The sequence below is a fragment of the Astyanax mexicanus genome, chromosome 18, assembly GCF_023375975.1.
Source record: "Astyanax mexicanus isolate ESR-SI-001 chromosome 18, AstMex3_surface, whole genome shotgun sequence".
NCBI classification, from domain to species: Eukaryota; Metazoa; Chordata; class Actinopteri; order Characiformes; family Acestrorhamphidae; genus Astyanax; species Astyanax mexicanus.
The window spans coordinates 17237476-17249074 of record NC_064425.1 but is presented as its reverse complement, the minus strand read 5'-3'; the positions used below and the strand labels follow the sequence as shown (position 1 = coordinate 17249074).

Here is an 11599-nt window from a genome sequence, read left to right as displayed (position 1 = left end):
ACATTCTATGTTCTTTTATTTTCAAACCTGGACTAAAGATTTACTTGAAAAATCTAGTGCAGTAAGTTGCCTTAAAATGTTTAGTTTTCTTAAGTTTTTCTTTTCAAACACGTTTTGCACACTAATAGGCTGAAGCTGCTGCAGGATCATTGTAAAAAAATGGACTGTGATCCGGTTTAGAGATGTTACGGCATGTTTATGATCCAGTGCAAGCTATAGGTAGGTGGATTGGCCCTGTTTGTGCAATATACTATACGCTAAAGATGTCAATATTGGACATAATATCATTATAGGATGGTATAGGTCCCATCTCTAAAAGCATGACCACTATTTTCTTAAAATATCAAATGAGTGGGTGCACTTGTTTTTTTCCCAGCTTAATTCACTTCAATAGGATGCACTATAAAGCCAAGTTTTCATCATTACCATAAACACAGCAAGTAAGATACACTGAGAAGAGATTAATTCAATGCATGCACTGCAATGTTCTCATATTGTGCAGAAATCATTCCCATCAGCCCTGCTGTGTACTTGTAAAAACAGCCCAGCCAGCTCATCACGTAAGGGTCACAGCAGGGGTTAAGTCACAGCATGGCTCAGTGACAGGTCTTGACCCCAAAGAGAACTGGAGTAATGCAGAAGATAGAACTCAGGCAGGGGGTAGATGTTACTTAGCAAAAAGGACCTGTCTGGGTGGTTCCACTAACTACACTCCCTGACCTCCAGGATGAGAAATACGCTTTTGAAGGAGGCCTCCCATGTTCCACATGCCTGTGTCAGAACTCCTGACCTGGTGGTCCATACATCTCTGTCTGCAGTCACACACACACACCATGCACTGCATCCTACAGGCCTACTGATCTGGATGATTCATTCACAACTTGAGACTGTTGTGACTAACTGTGTGAATACCTCACCTCAGTGTTTAAACATGCCTCGAGTTAGGTCCAACAGAATAATCTCATCATATTCATATATGTAAAGAGTTCAGGAAGTTTTCCATCTCCTTTAAAAATTACAGTTTCCACCAGTCAGCCTAAATGAACATGTGAAACAAACCACCTAATCTCCAATATAAACGTCATTGTTTTATCTTATATCGTCTGTGCTCTTTTATTGATTAATTTTTATGAAGCCTAACAACGAAAATATAATTATTATATTACATATTACATTATTATATGAAAACTGAGACACTATGACAAACTCTTGGTCATTTATTTATTGAGCTACACATACAGACATAATGTGTAACAAATATGCTGTGTAACATGTCAGACATGGAGTTATGGAGGCATGGAATGGCATGGAGTTATAGAGGTTCCCAATATTTAATATTCACACAGTTCCTGCTGTATTTATGGTAGGGGTGGAGTGTTGATGGCGTATCCAACAGCCTCCATAAAACACATTTGCAATCAAGCTCTTGAGATTGTAGCAGTATGTGAACGAGCATTGTACTGTTGGAAAACCACGCTTAAGTGTGCTTATTTTAATTTGTGTACATACAGGGGTTGGACAATGAAAATTAAACACCTGGTTTTAGACCACAATAATTTATTGTCCCGGCGGACAGTTCTGGTGGAAAAAGGAGAGTTGAGGTGCACATTGAATTCTGCCGTGATTTGGGCAGCCGTGTTAGCACCCAAACATCCCTTTCAGACAGCTTCCTTTTGCGTCTACAGTTAATCCTGTTGGATGTGGTTTGTCCTTCTTGGTGGTATGCTGACATTACCCTGGATGCCGTGGCTCTTGATACATCACAAAGACTTGCTGTCTTGGTCACAGATGCGCCAGCAAGACGTGCACCAACAATTTGTCCTCTTTTGAACTCTGGTATGTCACCCATAATGTTGTGTGCATTGTAATATTTTGAGCAAAACTGTGCTCTTACCCTGCTAATTGAACCTTCACACTCTGCTCTTACTGGTGCAATGTGCAATTAATAAAGATTGGCCACCAGGCTGCTCCAATTTAGCCATGAAACCTCCCACACTAAAATGACAGGTGTTTCAGTTTCACTGTACAACCCCTGTATATTGACTGTATATATAGTATTATTATTACAGTCCTCTGGTTCCAGTCAATGCATGCCTAGTAAAAAAATATATATGACTTGAACTACGCTGCAGGCAAATGCTTCTACTGCTCATCTCTGGCATTTATAAAAGCAGCCTGTGTTGCAAGAAAGAAATGAGTATCTCTAAATTGTGAAAATAGGTCAGATATGCAGACAGTAGAATGATGATGAGCACTGAGAAAATCATGTTTCAATGCTGAAATCCCCAGTTTGGTGCTGACCATCATAAAATTGCATTCCCAGCAGCGCCAAACTGAACCACAGTTCACATGGAAGAGGTCTGAGACCAGTGAGTTTTGTCTGGTCACGGTTCATTTCTTCAGCGCACGCCCAACCACAGATGGAGTGTTAAGAGTGTTCCTGTCAGAACCGAGCAAAAAACGGAATAAACTGTTTTTAATCCTAGATTGAAGTCCTAGTTTAGCCCTGATGAGATAAATTTAAAAACTCTGTTACAAAATAATAAACATGGCCTGTGCTTAAAAAAGTAAGTGCAGTAGATCTTGGAAGCAAGAGGCTACTGATGAGATGAGAGTTGCTGTGGAAATATAGCTCCAGAGTGCATGAGAGTAAAACATGTGAAACCACAGTTGAGGTTCAGCCCTCAGTTCACTGTGAGGTGTTGTGAAGAATGAGGGCAACAGAGACAATCTGGCCTGATAAATATGCTCCAAAGTCATTGCAGAGCTGTTGCAAAATAAGAAGAAATGAGTCAAGAGAGGAATCGCTTTTCATCACCGAGCGGCGCGATGGGGGAATCCGCAGCCAGTAAATACAATGTGCGCCGCCACAGTTGCTGCACAATAAAAACTAAAAGCGTACTGTAGCATTCCAGCGCTGGAGACTGATACAAAGCGCTGCGCTACAACTGGAGCGATGAGTGTGGGAACAGAAGACAGCCTGTCTGCTGGCCCAGCATGCACTGCGCCCTTACTCTGTCGGACAGGTCACGTGTGGCTTGTTCACCACAGGGGCTAGACCTTTCTACCTCAAAGCCCGGCCGCTTTAAGCTCCGGGTAAAATGACATCCGTATGCAGGCTAACGCTCGGGTCATTGCCAAGAAACTAGACACAACAGTGCTGAGCGTGAAAATAGGGACTGCATTCCTTTCAGATGAGAGGATGGGCTTTTAAGGGCAAAGAAGAGCTTCTAAAGTATGAGAAAATACAGTTCAGCCCTCTGCTCTAAGTAATATGTTTTACAATTAGGGCAAAGACCAAGGATCAAGAGTGAGGCACAGATTCCAGTACGGAACTGCCTGATTAACTCCTATTCTCTTCATTACAGGCAAATCGAATTTCAGGGAAAGCCTCCAAGCGCCTGAGGAGAGAACAAAACCTTGGCTCTGAAAGCTCTGCATTTTACAGACATTACAGCGCAAGATGCCTCGAGGACACCCAAGGATGTTTGCATGATTTTCTTTCGCACTGTTTCAACACAGCAAAGTGGATCGATCTTCACGAGGGCTGGTGAAAGGCGCCATGTTAGATTTTTTGGAGCTCAGTTAGATCACCTAACAGAGGGATTGTAATGAAAGGTCTTGGCTGAAGAAAAAAGTGTTTAAAAAAAAAACGGAAGAAAAAAAACAAGGAAAAATGGCAGGTATGAGAAGGGTTCTTCCCAAGAACTCAGTAACACCCTCACGGCCACACCCCCGCCAACCACTAGCTCATCAATAAAACCACAGCCCGATTCACGTCATTTAGTCTTGACTGGTGTCAGAAACCAGCTGACAAACAGCCCTCCTGCCAGAGGCTCCTACACCCAGCAGTGTTGATGAGTAGATGCGGTGCTAAAAAATGATGTGGAAAGTGGGCTAGCCAACTGACGACGCCATATAAATACTGCGCACTGCTCGGTCATTAACTATCATAGAGGAGACAGAGAGCCATATACACACACAGCGGCTTTTATATATATAAAAAAGTCCCACTGAGATCACTCCAGTGCTCCCTGAATGAACTCAGGGTGTGATAAACCATATGCTCCCTCTCTGCTTGTGAAGAAAAAAAAAGTTATGACTGGAGCTTGTTAAAAGTGGTGCAGGATAGTAGTGAAGATAGTCCGCTGGAGAGGATCAAAAACAATCTCTCCCTCTTGGCTGCAGCCTGGACATTGTCCTCTTCGCAGGAATCGTCTAGGGCCTGGGCCAGCCACTGCATCTGACTCATATTAAACAGATAGGAGACTACTGCCACCCAGGCAGCAGCTTCTCCACAATGTAAGTGACTCAGACATGGCTGCGAATCGATGCACAGAGGCAGTTTAAATTCCTGGTATGGGCAGTACGGGCACATCCTCAGGACAGCAAATGCTTGGGGTGCTTGTAATCCACTCCCAGTCGGGGCTTATGACCAATGGTATGCGTTAAACTGTGCTTTTCTGTGCTGTAATTTGTAGGGTTAGTGATGGGTGACATGACCTCAAATTAATATCATAATTAGTTAGACAGCGAACAACAAACACAACATTTTTTGGTACAAGCTTCCTGAGTTTCACAGTTGACTCAGTTGAACTGATTATTTTTCCCAATGTTGCTTTCATCACAGTCAAATGACTACATTGAGTTTAACCCAGTCACATGGACATCATTCAACCACTTAATTATTTACACTAACACTTCCCCAACCTCACTTACATTCAAGTACACTGTACTCATGATTGGGTATTCACATATTCACATTTTCTTTTTAGAACTATATTTGTTACAGATGCATATTTATATTATATTTCTATGTCACATCAGTCACTTTCATAATCAGTGTCATTGCACATTGCACTTTGCTCTGTTAATTATTTTAATATTTAAATACCATTATCAACATGTACTGCACTGCACCATTACAGATATTTCTTTACCTTGTATAGTACGTTTTTTATAGCCTTATATATTTTCTATTCTTCTGTGTTTTAATTTATGTTTGAATATGTTTTTTTATTTTATTGTGTTGTTGCTGCTGGGTGCCTAAATTTCCTTATATTCCGTATCTATCTATCTATCTATCTATCTATCTATCTATCTATCTATCTATCTATCTATCTATCTATCTATCTATCTATCTATCTATCTATCTATCTATCTATCTATCTATCTATCTATCTATCTATCTATCTATCTAGATATGTGGTGGTATAGCTTTAGGGGCACAGTGCAGGGCAAATGTTCTTTTAAAAAAGAGCTAAAAAAAAGAGCAGTTTTACAAACTGCTAATCATAAGCCAGTAGGACAGGAAGTAAGCACAGAAAAAAAGAAGATCAGCAGAACATGGACTGACCTGTTGAACTCATAGATGTCCTCTATATTGCAGAATAGGGTGCTGACCTCCTCTGGTTTGAGTGGCAGGTCTCCACAGTCAATGATGCATCCCAGATAGTCCTAAAAGAGACAAAAGAGACAGGAAGTGTGCCGTAAGAATATGAGACGTATGTGAGTAGTGAGGCACACTTTTGACTAAAGCTGAGTGAAAATTCGCTGTAATCAATTGTTGTCTTATTTTTAGTTAGCCTGACAAATTTTTTTTCCATATACAGCAGTGACAAGAAAATTCCAAAGTGTCCATTTGTAAAATTGTTTGCCCTACTGTAGAGTGGGGAACTTCTAAAGTCTTTAAAATCACGTTGTAACCATCCTCAGTTTCATATAAATTAAACACTTTTTGATCATAGATCCTCTGAAAGCTCTTTAAGGCATGGCATGGCTCACATATGCATATCCTTCTTGTGTGGAACAGATCTAGTCCACTCCTCTAGCAAGTACTAGCAAGACTTTAGGTGTGCACTTGACACTAATTAGCTTCTTTAAGGTCATTAATAGAAGGGTTCACATACTTTTTCTACTAGAACTATGAGTTTTTTAACTTTTATTCTCAATAATGATGAGCAAGATCAAATTTATGTGTACATTTTTCAGGCACATTATATTTTTCAATACCCTTAAATTGGATAAGGATCACATTTTATGATAGACACATTTAAGCAGAAAACAATGAAATCCCCAAAGGTTCACATATTTTTTCTTGTCACTGTACTTACTGTAGATTCTACAGTTATAGACACTACTATACAAACATCCCTTCTTTCCAGCAGGATGTTTCTCTCACCTCTACGCAATCTGACAAGGCTAAGCACTGTTGTAATTTAATTTCCACGGCGGCTTTCTACATGAGAGAAAAGGTCAGGCTCGAGCCACTAAGATCTTCCATGTAAACAAACCAAGCGGCCCAAGAAAGCAAAACACACAATTAATATAGTGGTAAAGGGCCGCCCTCGTACAATATTTATCTTCTCTCTCTGCACTCTTGTGCCTCTGACCTGGGAAATAAAGCCACAAGCTGGTCTCGTGAGAAAATGGATCTTCTCTCTCATCGCTGCAGTGATACACACAGCCAGCAGTCTCTGTTTAGCCCAGCTGAGAGGTGCCTGCCAGGACACACACACGTAGACATGCCCACGCTGTCAGGACTAGACCGGGCTGACTGTGCAGTGGTCACTCATCAGTACACTGCCCATCAAAAGTTTGCGATCTTTTCATTTTAATGGTAATTATGAGCAGATTTTTATCAAATCAAATGCAATCTTCATTTAAATTATCCAATATCAATTCATATTATGACTAAATAGCATAAATATTTAACCACCTTTAATCATGACACATTTATCATGACTAGCCATTGTGTTCCGTCCTGCATATGAGTTAAGTATGGCTAAAGCTCAAATACGAAGCAATATTTTTAATAAAGGTATGTTTTTAGTTCTCTGAAAAGCTCTTTTCAAATCCAAACAAAAGCTATTTGTAATAAAAATATAAATTTATTTATATATTGAATTGAATTGAAACAAACTGGGAACTTTTTATGTATGTTACTATTCGATTGATCTACCAAGACTCTAACAACTACGGATAATCAATATAAAGTAAAGAAGTGTGGTGTGTGTGTACACTGTGGACCTCTACCTCACCCTGTCTTACTCAAACTCACTTTAACTCATTCTACCTTGCTCTACCTCACCCTATATCGCCATCGCCACTTGACCTGACTCTAATTCTCACTATCTTTGCCTACCTTAATCTAGTTTGCTTCAATTTATTGCACAACTAAACATTAAAAAATGTTTAATGCCTGTTGATGTTCTGATGAATGATGGTGCTATTATTGTAAACCAACAAGTTCCCAAATGTTTTGAAACCTTAAGTACAGGGACACATAACTGCAACAAATCTTTTGTGGTCCAAACACTGGAATTTGAACTTCTTGCCGTTGACTTGAAACAATCCGAGAAGTTGAATATCACTCATTAAAGTGTGGCTCATAACTTTTAAAACGAATAAGGTTGCCCTGATCCAACTGCTTTACTGACGCAATGTGGAAAATGTCTCAAAAGTCTTCTCAACTGCAGCCCCTTAATACATCTATAAATACTGAATGTTCTACAATACAGCCATGTCAGCTGCTATGTCTGAGGCTAGTAGCCAACACTGGTTCCAGCCAATTGGTACATTTTTTGGCCACAGTTGGTCTGGTCTCAGGCTGGCACCACGCTTCTGGCTGGTGTTCTGCTAGACTCTAATCAGGAGTGTCCGTCAACGCCTTATCAGTGTCTGTTTGGCCTCATTAACCTCTAATTGGGCAGCTTTTTAGCACAAACAAACATTATCTGATAATTCCACCCCAGTTAGACTGGACTTCTGAACTGTGACAGGCTGGAGAAATTGGAAGTGCCATGGCTGGCATTAACTACTGATGCAATCTACCCTGAGAAAACAGAGACCCTGTAGCTAATAGAGCAAGGGGCCACCGGGCGAAAAATAAACAACCTAAAAAAGGCCCCAGTCTCGACTGCTACAATAAATAGTTATAAACAAACAAACATTTTGAGTCATGCAAGACAATATGGCGGTTGGCGGCCCCCTCCTGTGGTCCCCATGACTGTGCTGCATTCCTGCAGTGCGTAATGGGGTGCTTATTCTCGCCCTGTGTTTGTTTCCAGAGTCACCGGGGTGTCAGGGAAGGCAAACAGGCCTGAGGTGGGGCAAAACGAGGTGGAAAATCAGGGGCCCAACGCATTCATCACCTTTTAAAGGCAAACGACGAAGCCGGGACACTGTAATTACACTGATTTACAGTCTGCCACGGGCCAACAGAATTCCCCTGACGTTGGTGCTGCCTGGGAGCTGAAGAGGTGAGGCAGATGAGGGGATGACTGAAGGATGTCAGTATGAAGCATAAGTATCAGAGTAGGGATAATTTCCGAAAGCAGAATTCCTGAAAACCTTTGTCCATTAGGAATGACTCTTCTTCTTTTACTGGATAGGCCTAAATTGATCTATCCATGCTCCAGTGTGATTTATGTTAGTAGAAACAGTTGCATATCTAGACAAGGATTAAGTTAAGTTGCCTTTGAATTTCCTGTTATTCTAATGCATAATAACTGCTTATATGCTTATTATAGAATATTAACAACACATATGGCACAAATTCCACAAATGCATGTTTTATATTTTATGGAATATGGGATATGTTTATGCTGAATTTTCAAATGCTAAATTCAGCAGAAATTTGCATTTTTTTATACAGTTTGCTGTAAAGTTAATTTATTTACTTTAATGAGAAAAATAGACCAAACACAAAACTAAAATCATATTCACAGTTTGGATAAAATCAACCTTTGAAACTCTGAGCCTGTAATATTTTTCTTTTTATCAAAAATGCTTTAAATTAGGCTGACCAATCAGAACTCTGTTTTTTATGCTTGCAGACCAAACAGTGACCATTAAGATGGAAACAAAACAACTTATCTTGTTCGTCACAGAACACAAAAGCTAAATAATTCATAGGGAGCAGAGCTGAAAGGCAGACACTTTATGTAGACATTTTTTTTAAGTTTATCTAAGTGCATCCTGGTCTGTCCACAAAATACTGCTATTACTATTTCTTCCCTCCTAAATGAGCACTTGTGAGGAGAAGAGAAATTAAAGAAAGCAAATTTGGACATGGGATCCTCTGTGTGAAAAGGCTTCACTGTTCAAATGAAGAAAATGTGAAAAAGAGCAATCATACCAAACACACATGCTGACAAAGCAAAGAAAAGCAAAGAAACTAGACCTGCTTATATACACATAGGGACAAAAGGCACAGGTAGAACCATTAATAGCGAGACAAAAGCATGAGACAGAGAGAGAACACTCAGTAAGAAAGTTTAGGTGTGTACATAGAAAAAGACATAAAGAATGAAGATGATGAGACAGAGTACCGGTACTGAAGTAGCCGGAGAGAGAGGTCAGGGAAACTGAAATATTCATGCTGTACAGTTTCTCATTAGGTTGAATGATATTATTATTACTGCCAATGTTCCGTAAAGTTAGCTCATCTCAGCAACAGAAATGTATGGATAGGTCAGACTGGGGTTAATTATTTGGCTAACTGAAAAATTCAGCATTGTGGAATACTCCCCAGACATCAGGCCTCTGCTTCTTTGCTTATCCATATCCAAAGTCTTATTAGTCAGTAATTACATAGAAAACAATGTGGATTAATTGGGTTATTATTAAGTTATAAGAGTGTAATTGAAGATTGGAGCAGCAGGCCTGTCGTGTTCTGCGATTAATGGATGGCAGTGGAGTTGACCACGAGAGAGACAAGAGGAGAACAAGTTCATAGGAAGATAGAAAGAAAAAAGCAAGAAGGAAAGAAAGAAAGAAAGAAAGAAAGGAAAAGGGAGGGACAGAAAAAAGAGAAACTGTTGATGGGGTAGATCTGGAGAGGAAGGTGAACAAAGGAAAAGGAGTCAGTGAGTGTGTGAGCGAGCGAGTGTGTGTGAGAGAGAGAAAGAGAGGGAGAGTCACCAAAAAGTTACATACACTCTCAGAGCCTTTGTTTGAGAAACTAGGTCAGAGTTTGGAGGAGAAGCAGTGTGTCCCTCTCTCTCGTGAGCGGGCCCCTCCGCTTGTGCCCCAGAATGGGGGTTACAGCCAAAGCCCCCCCTCCCCAATTTCCTGTCCTATTTGGCTGGGATACAGCGCAAAGGAAAAGGGGGCTTCACTCTCAGTCTGTTTCTCCAAATGTTCCCCCCAATTCTCTTTCACATATGCACACACACAAAAACAAGCAATCACACACACACACACATACACACATTTACATGCAAAGCCCAAAACACACAAATACACACACACACAGAGGAAAGCTCTTTAAAGCCCTTTAAAGCAAGTTTGACATCATCCTTCGTTCGAGGGGTTTTCTATCAAAACCAGACGGCTATTACCAACAGCAGCTCAGCGAGGGCTCCAGACCAATCATATGTGCAAATTCCCGAGTCAGCAGTGTGTCACACAAACCCCCACCCAGCAGCTACATCCCTGTCTGAAGCTGCAGACTGATAAAACCACAGTTTTCTGTTCTAGTCTTCTCTCTGATCTGCTCATCTAAAGCCCTCTCTTTACCAGGGAAGCGAGGCTACACTCTGGAGTCTCTGGCAATAAGAATATATTAAAGAGTGATATTTTATAGTTCAGGCACACCAATCACTATTGAATACTTTCCCTTCCTTTCCTGACATTCACAAATGCACACACACACAAACACTCCCACACACCAAACACCATTCTCAGCACCACTCCCAGAGCACAGTGCACCTGACCAACACCTGTTAATGATACGACTTCAAAAGCCTGTATAAAAATCCTGCTCACAGGCCCCCAGTCAGAATGAGCCTGCCATCTACAGCAGGACCTGCCCACAGTCCAGGCTTAGAGCCAGAGTTACCATAAAAAAGCTTAACATCAGTTTATTTATTAATCTGAGAAAGAAATTTCTGACTGTCTGTGAAAAATCTCCTGTTGCTAAACATCTCATCTACTCTAAAGCCTCTAAAGGGTGGCAAAAGCCCACAGTGACAATCTGAGATGCTTTGGAAATAAACTAATGACAGTTTGGCATTTAAAAAAAGAACTTTAACAAGTAACATTTTGAATTCTGTTCCTAGAATTAAATCAACATTCAAATAGTATGACATTTGTTACATTATTAAAGTTAGTACACTTTATTTTAAAAAATGTATATTGCATCAAAGCTCATGTTCAGAGGATCCTAAAGCCTCATTCATACTCCCATTATGTATGAAAATAAATAAATGATGTCTTAAATGATGTAACAATGTAACACGGCCCACACACTTTTATGCATCCTTTTTATTGGCATGGATATGAAAGCAGCAATCCTTCATATTGTTTCTTCCAAATAAAAATCAGTAGTGTTTCTAGGTGGAAAGGAAGCAAAATGTTAAAACGCATGGCATCAGTATGCTTCTGCAGCCATTACTGATATATATAGAATATATTCATTCTAAAAAAAACAGGGTGTCTCGTAGGTCCTGAGACCTTTTGTCTGGATATATCAGTTTTTCCCTTGTTAACTGAGCAACCATGGTGCTGCTAATGGTGCTGACACAAAAGATACTGCATGTGAACATGATCAGAAAAGCAAACTCAGAGTTCATCTGCTCAGTGACATATCCATATC

The 11599-nt window shown here is 40.3% G+C and overlaps 1 protein-coding gene across 2 annotated transcripts in view; it reads right to left on the bottom strand.

Annotated features, from left to right (window-relative positions):
- The window catches only part of LOC103021609 (pleckstrin homology domain containing, family G (with RhoGef domain) member 2), a 67995-nt gene that overhangs the window by 19362 nt on the left and 37034 nt on the right, over nt 1-11599 (bottom strand). For both annotated transcript variants that reach the window (XM_049467296.1, XM_049467297.1), the window contains one exon: nt 5357-5457. In XM_049467296.1, coding sequence (XP_049323253.1) covers nt 5357-5457 — 101 coding nt within the window. The remainder of the gene's footprint in view (nt 1-5356; nt 5458-11599) is intronic.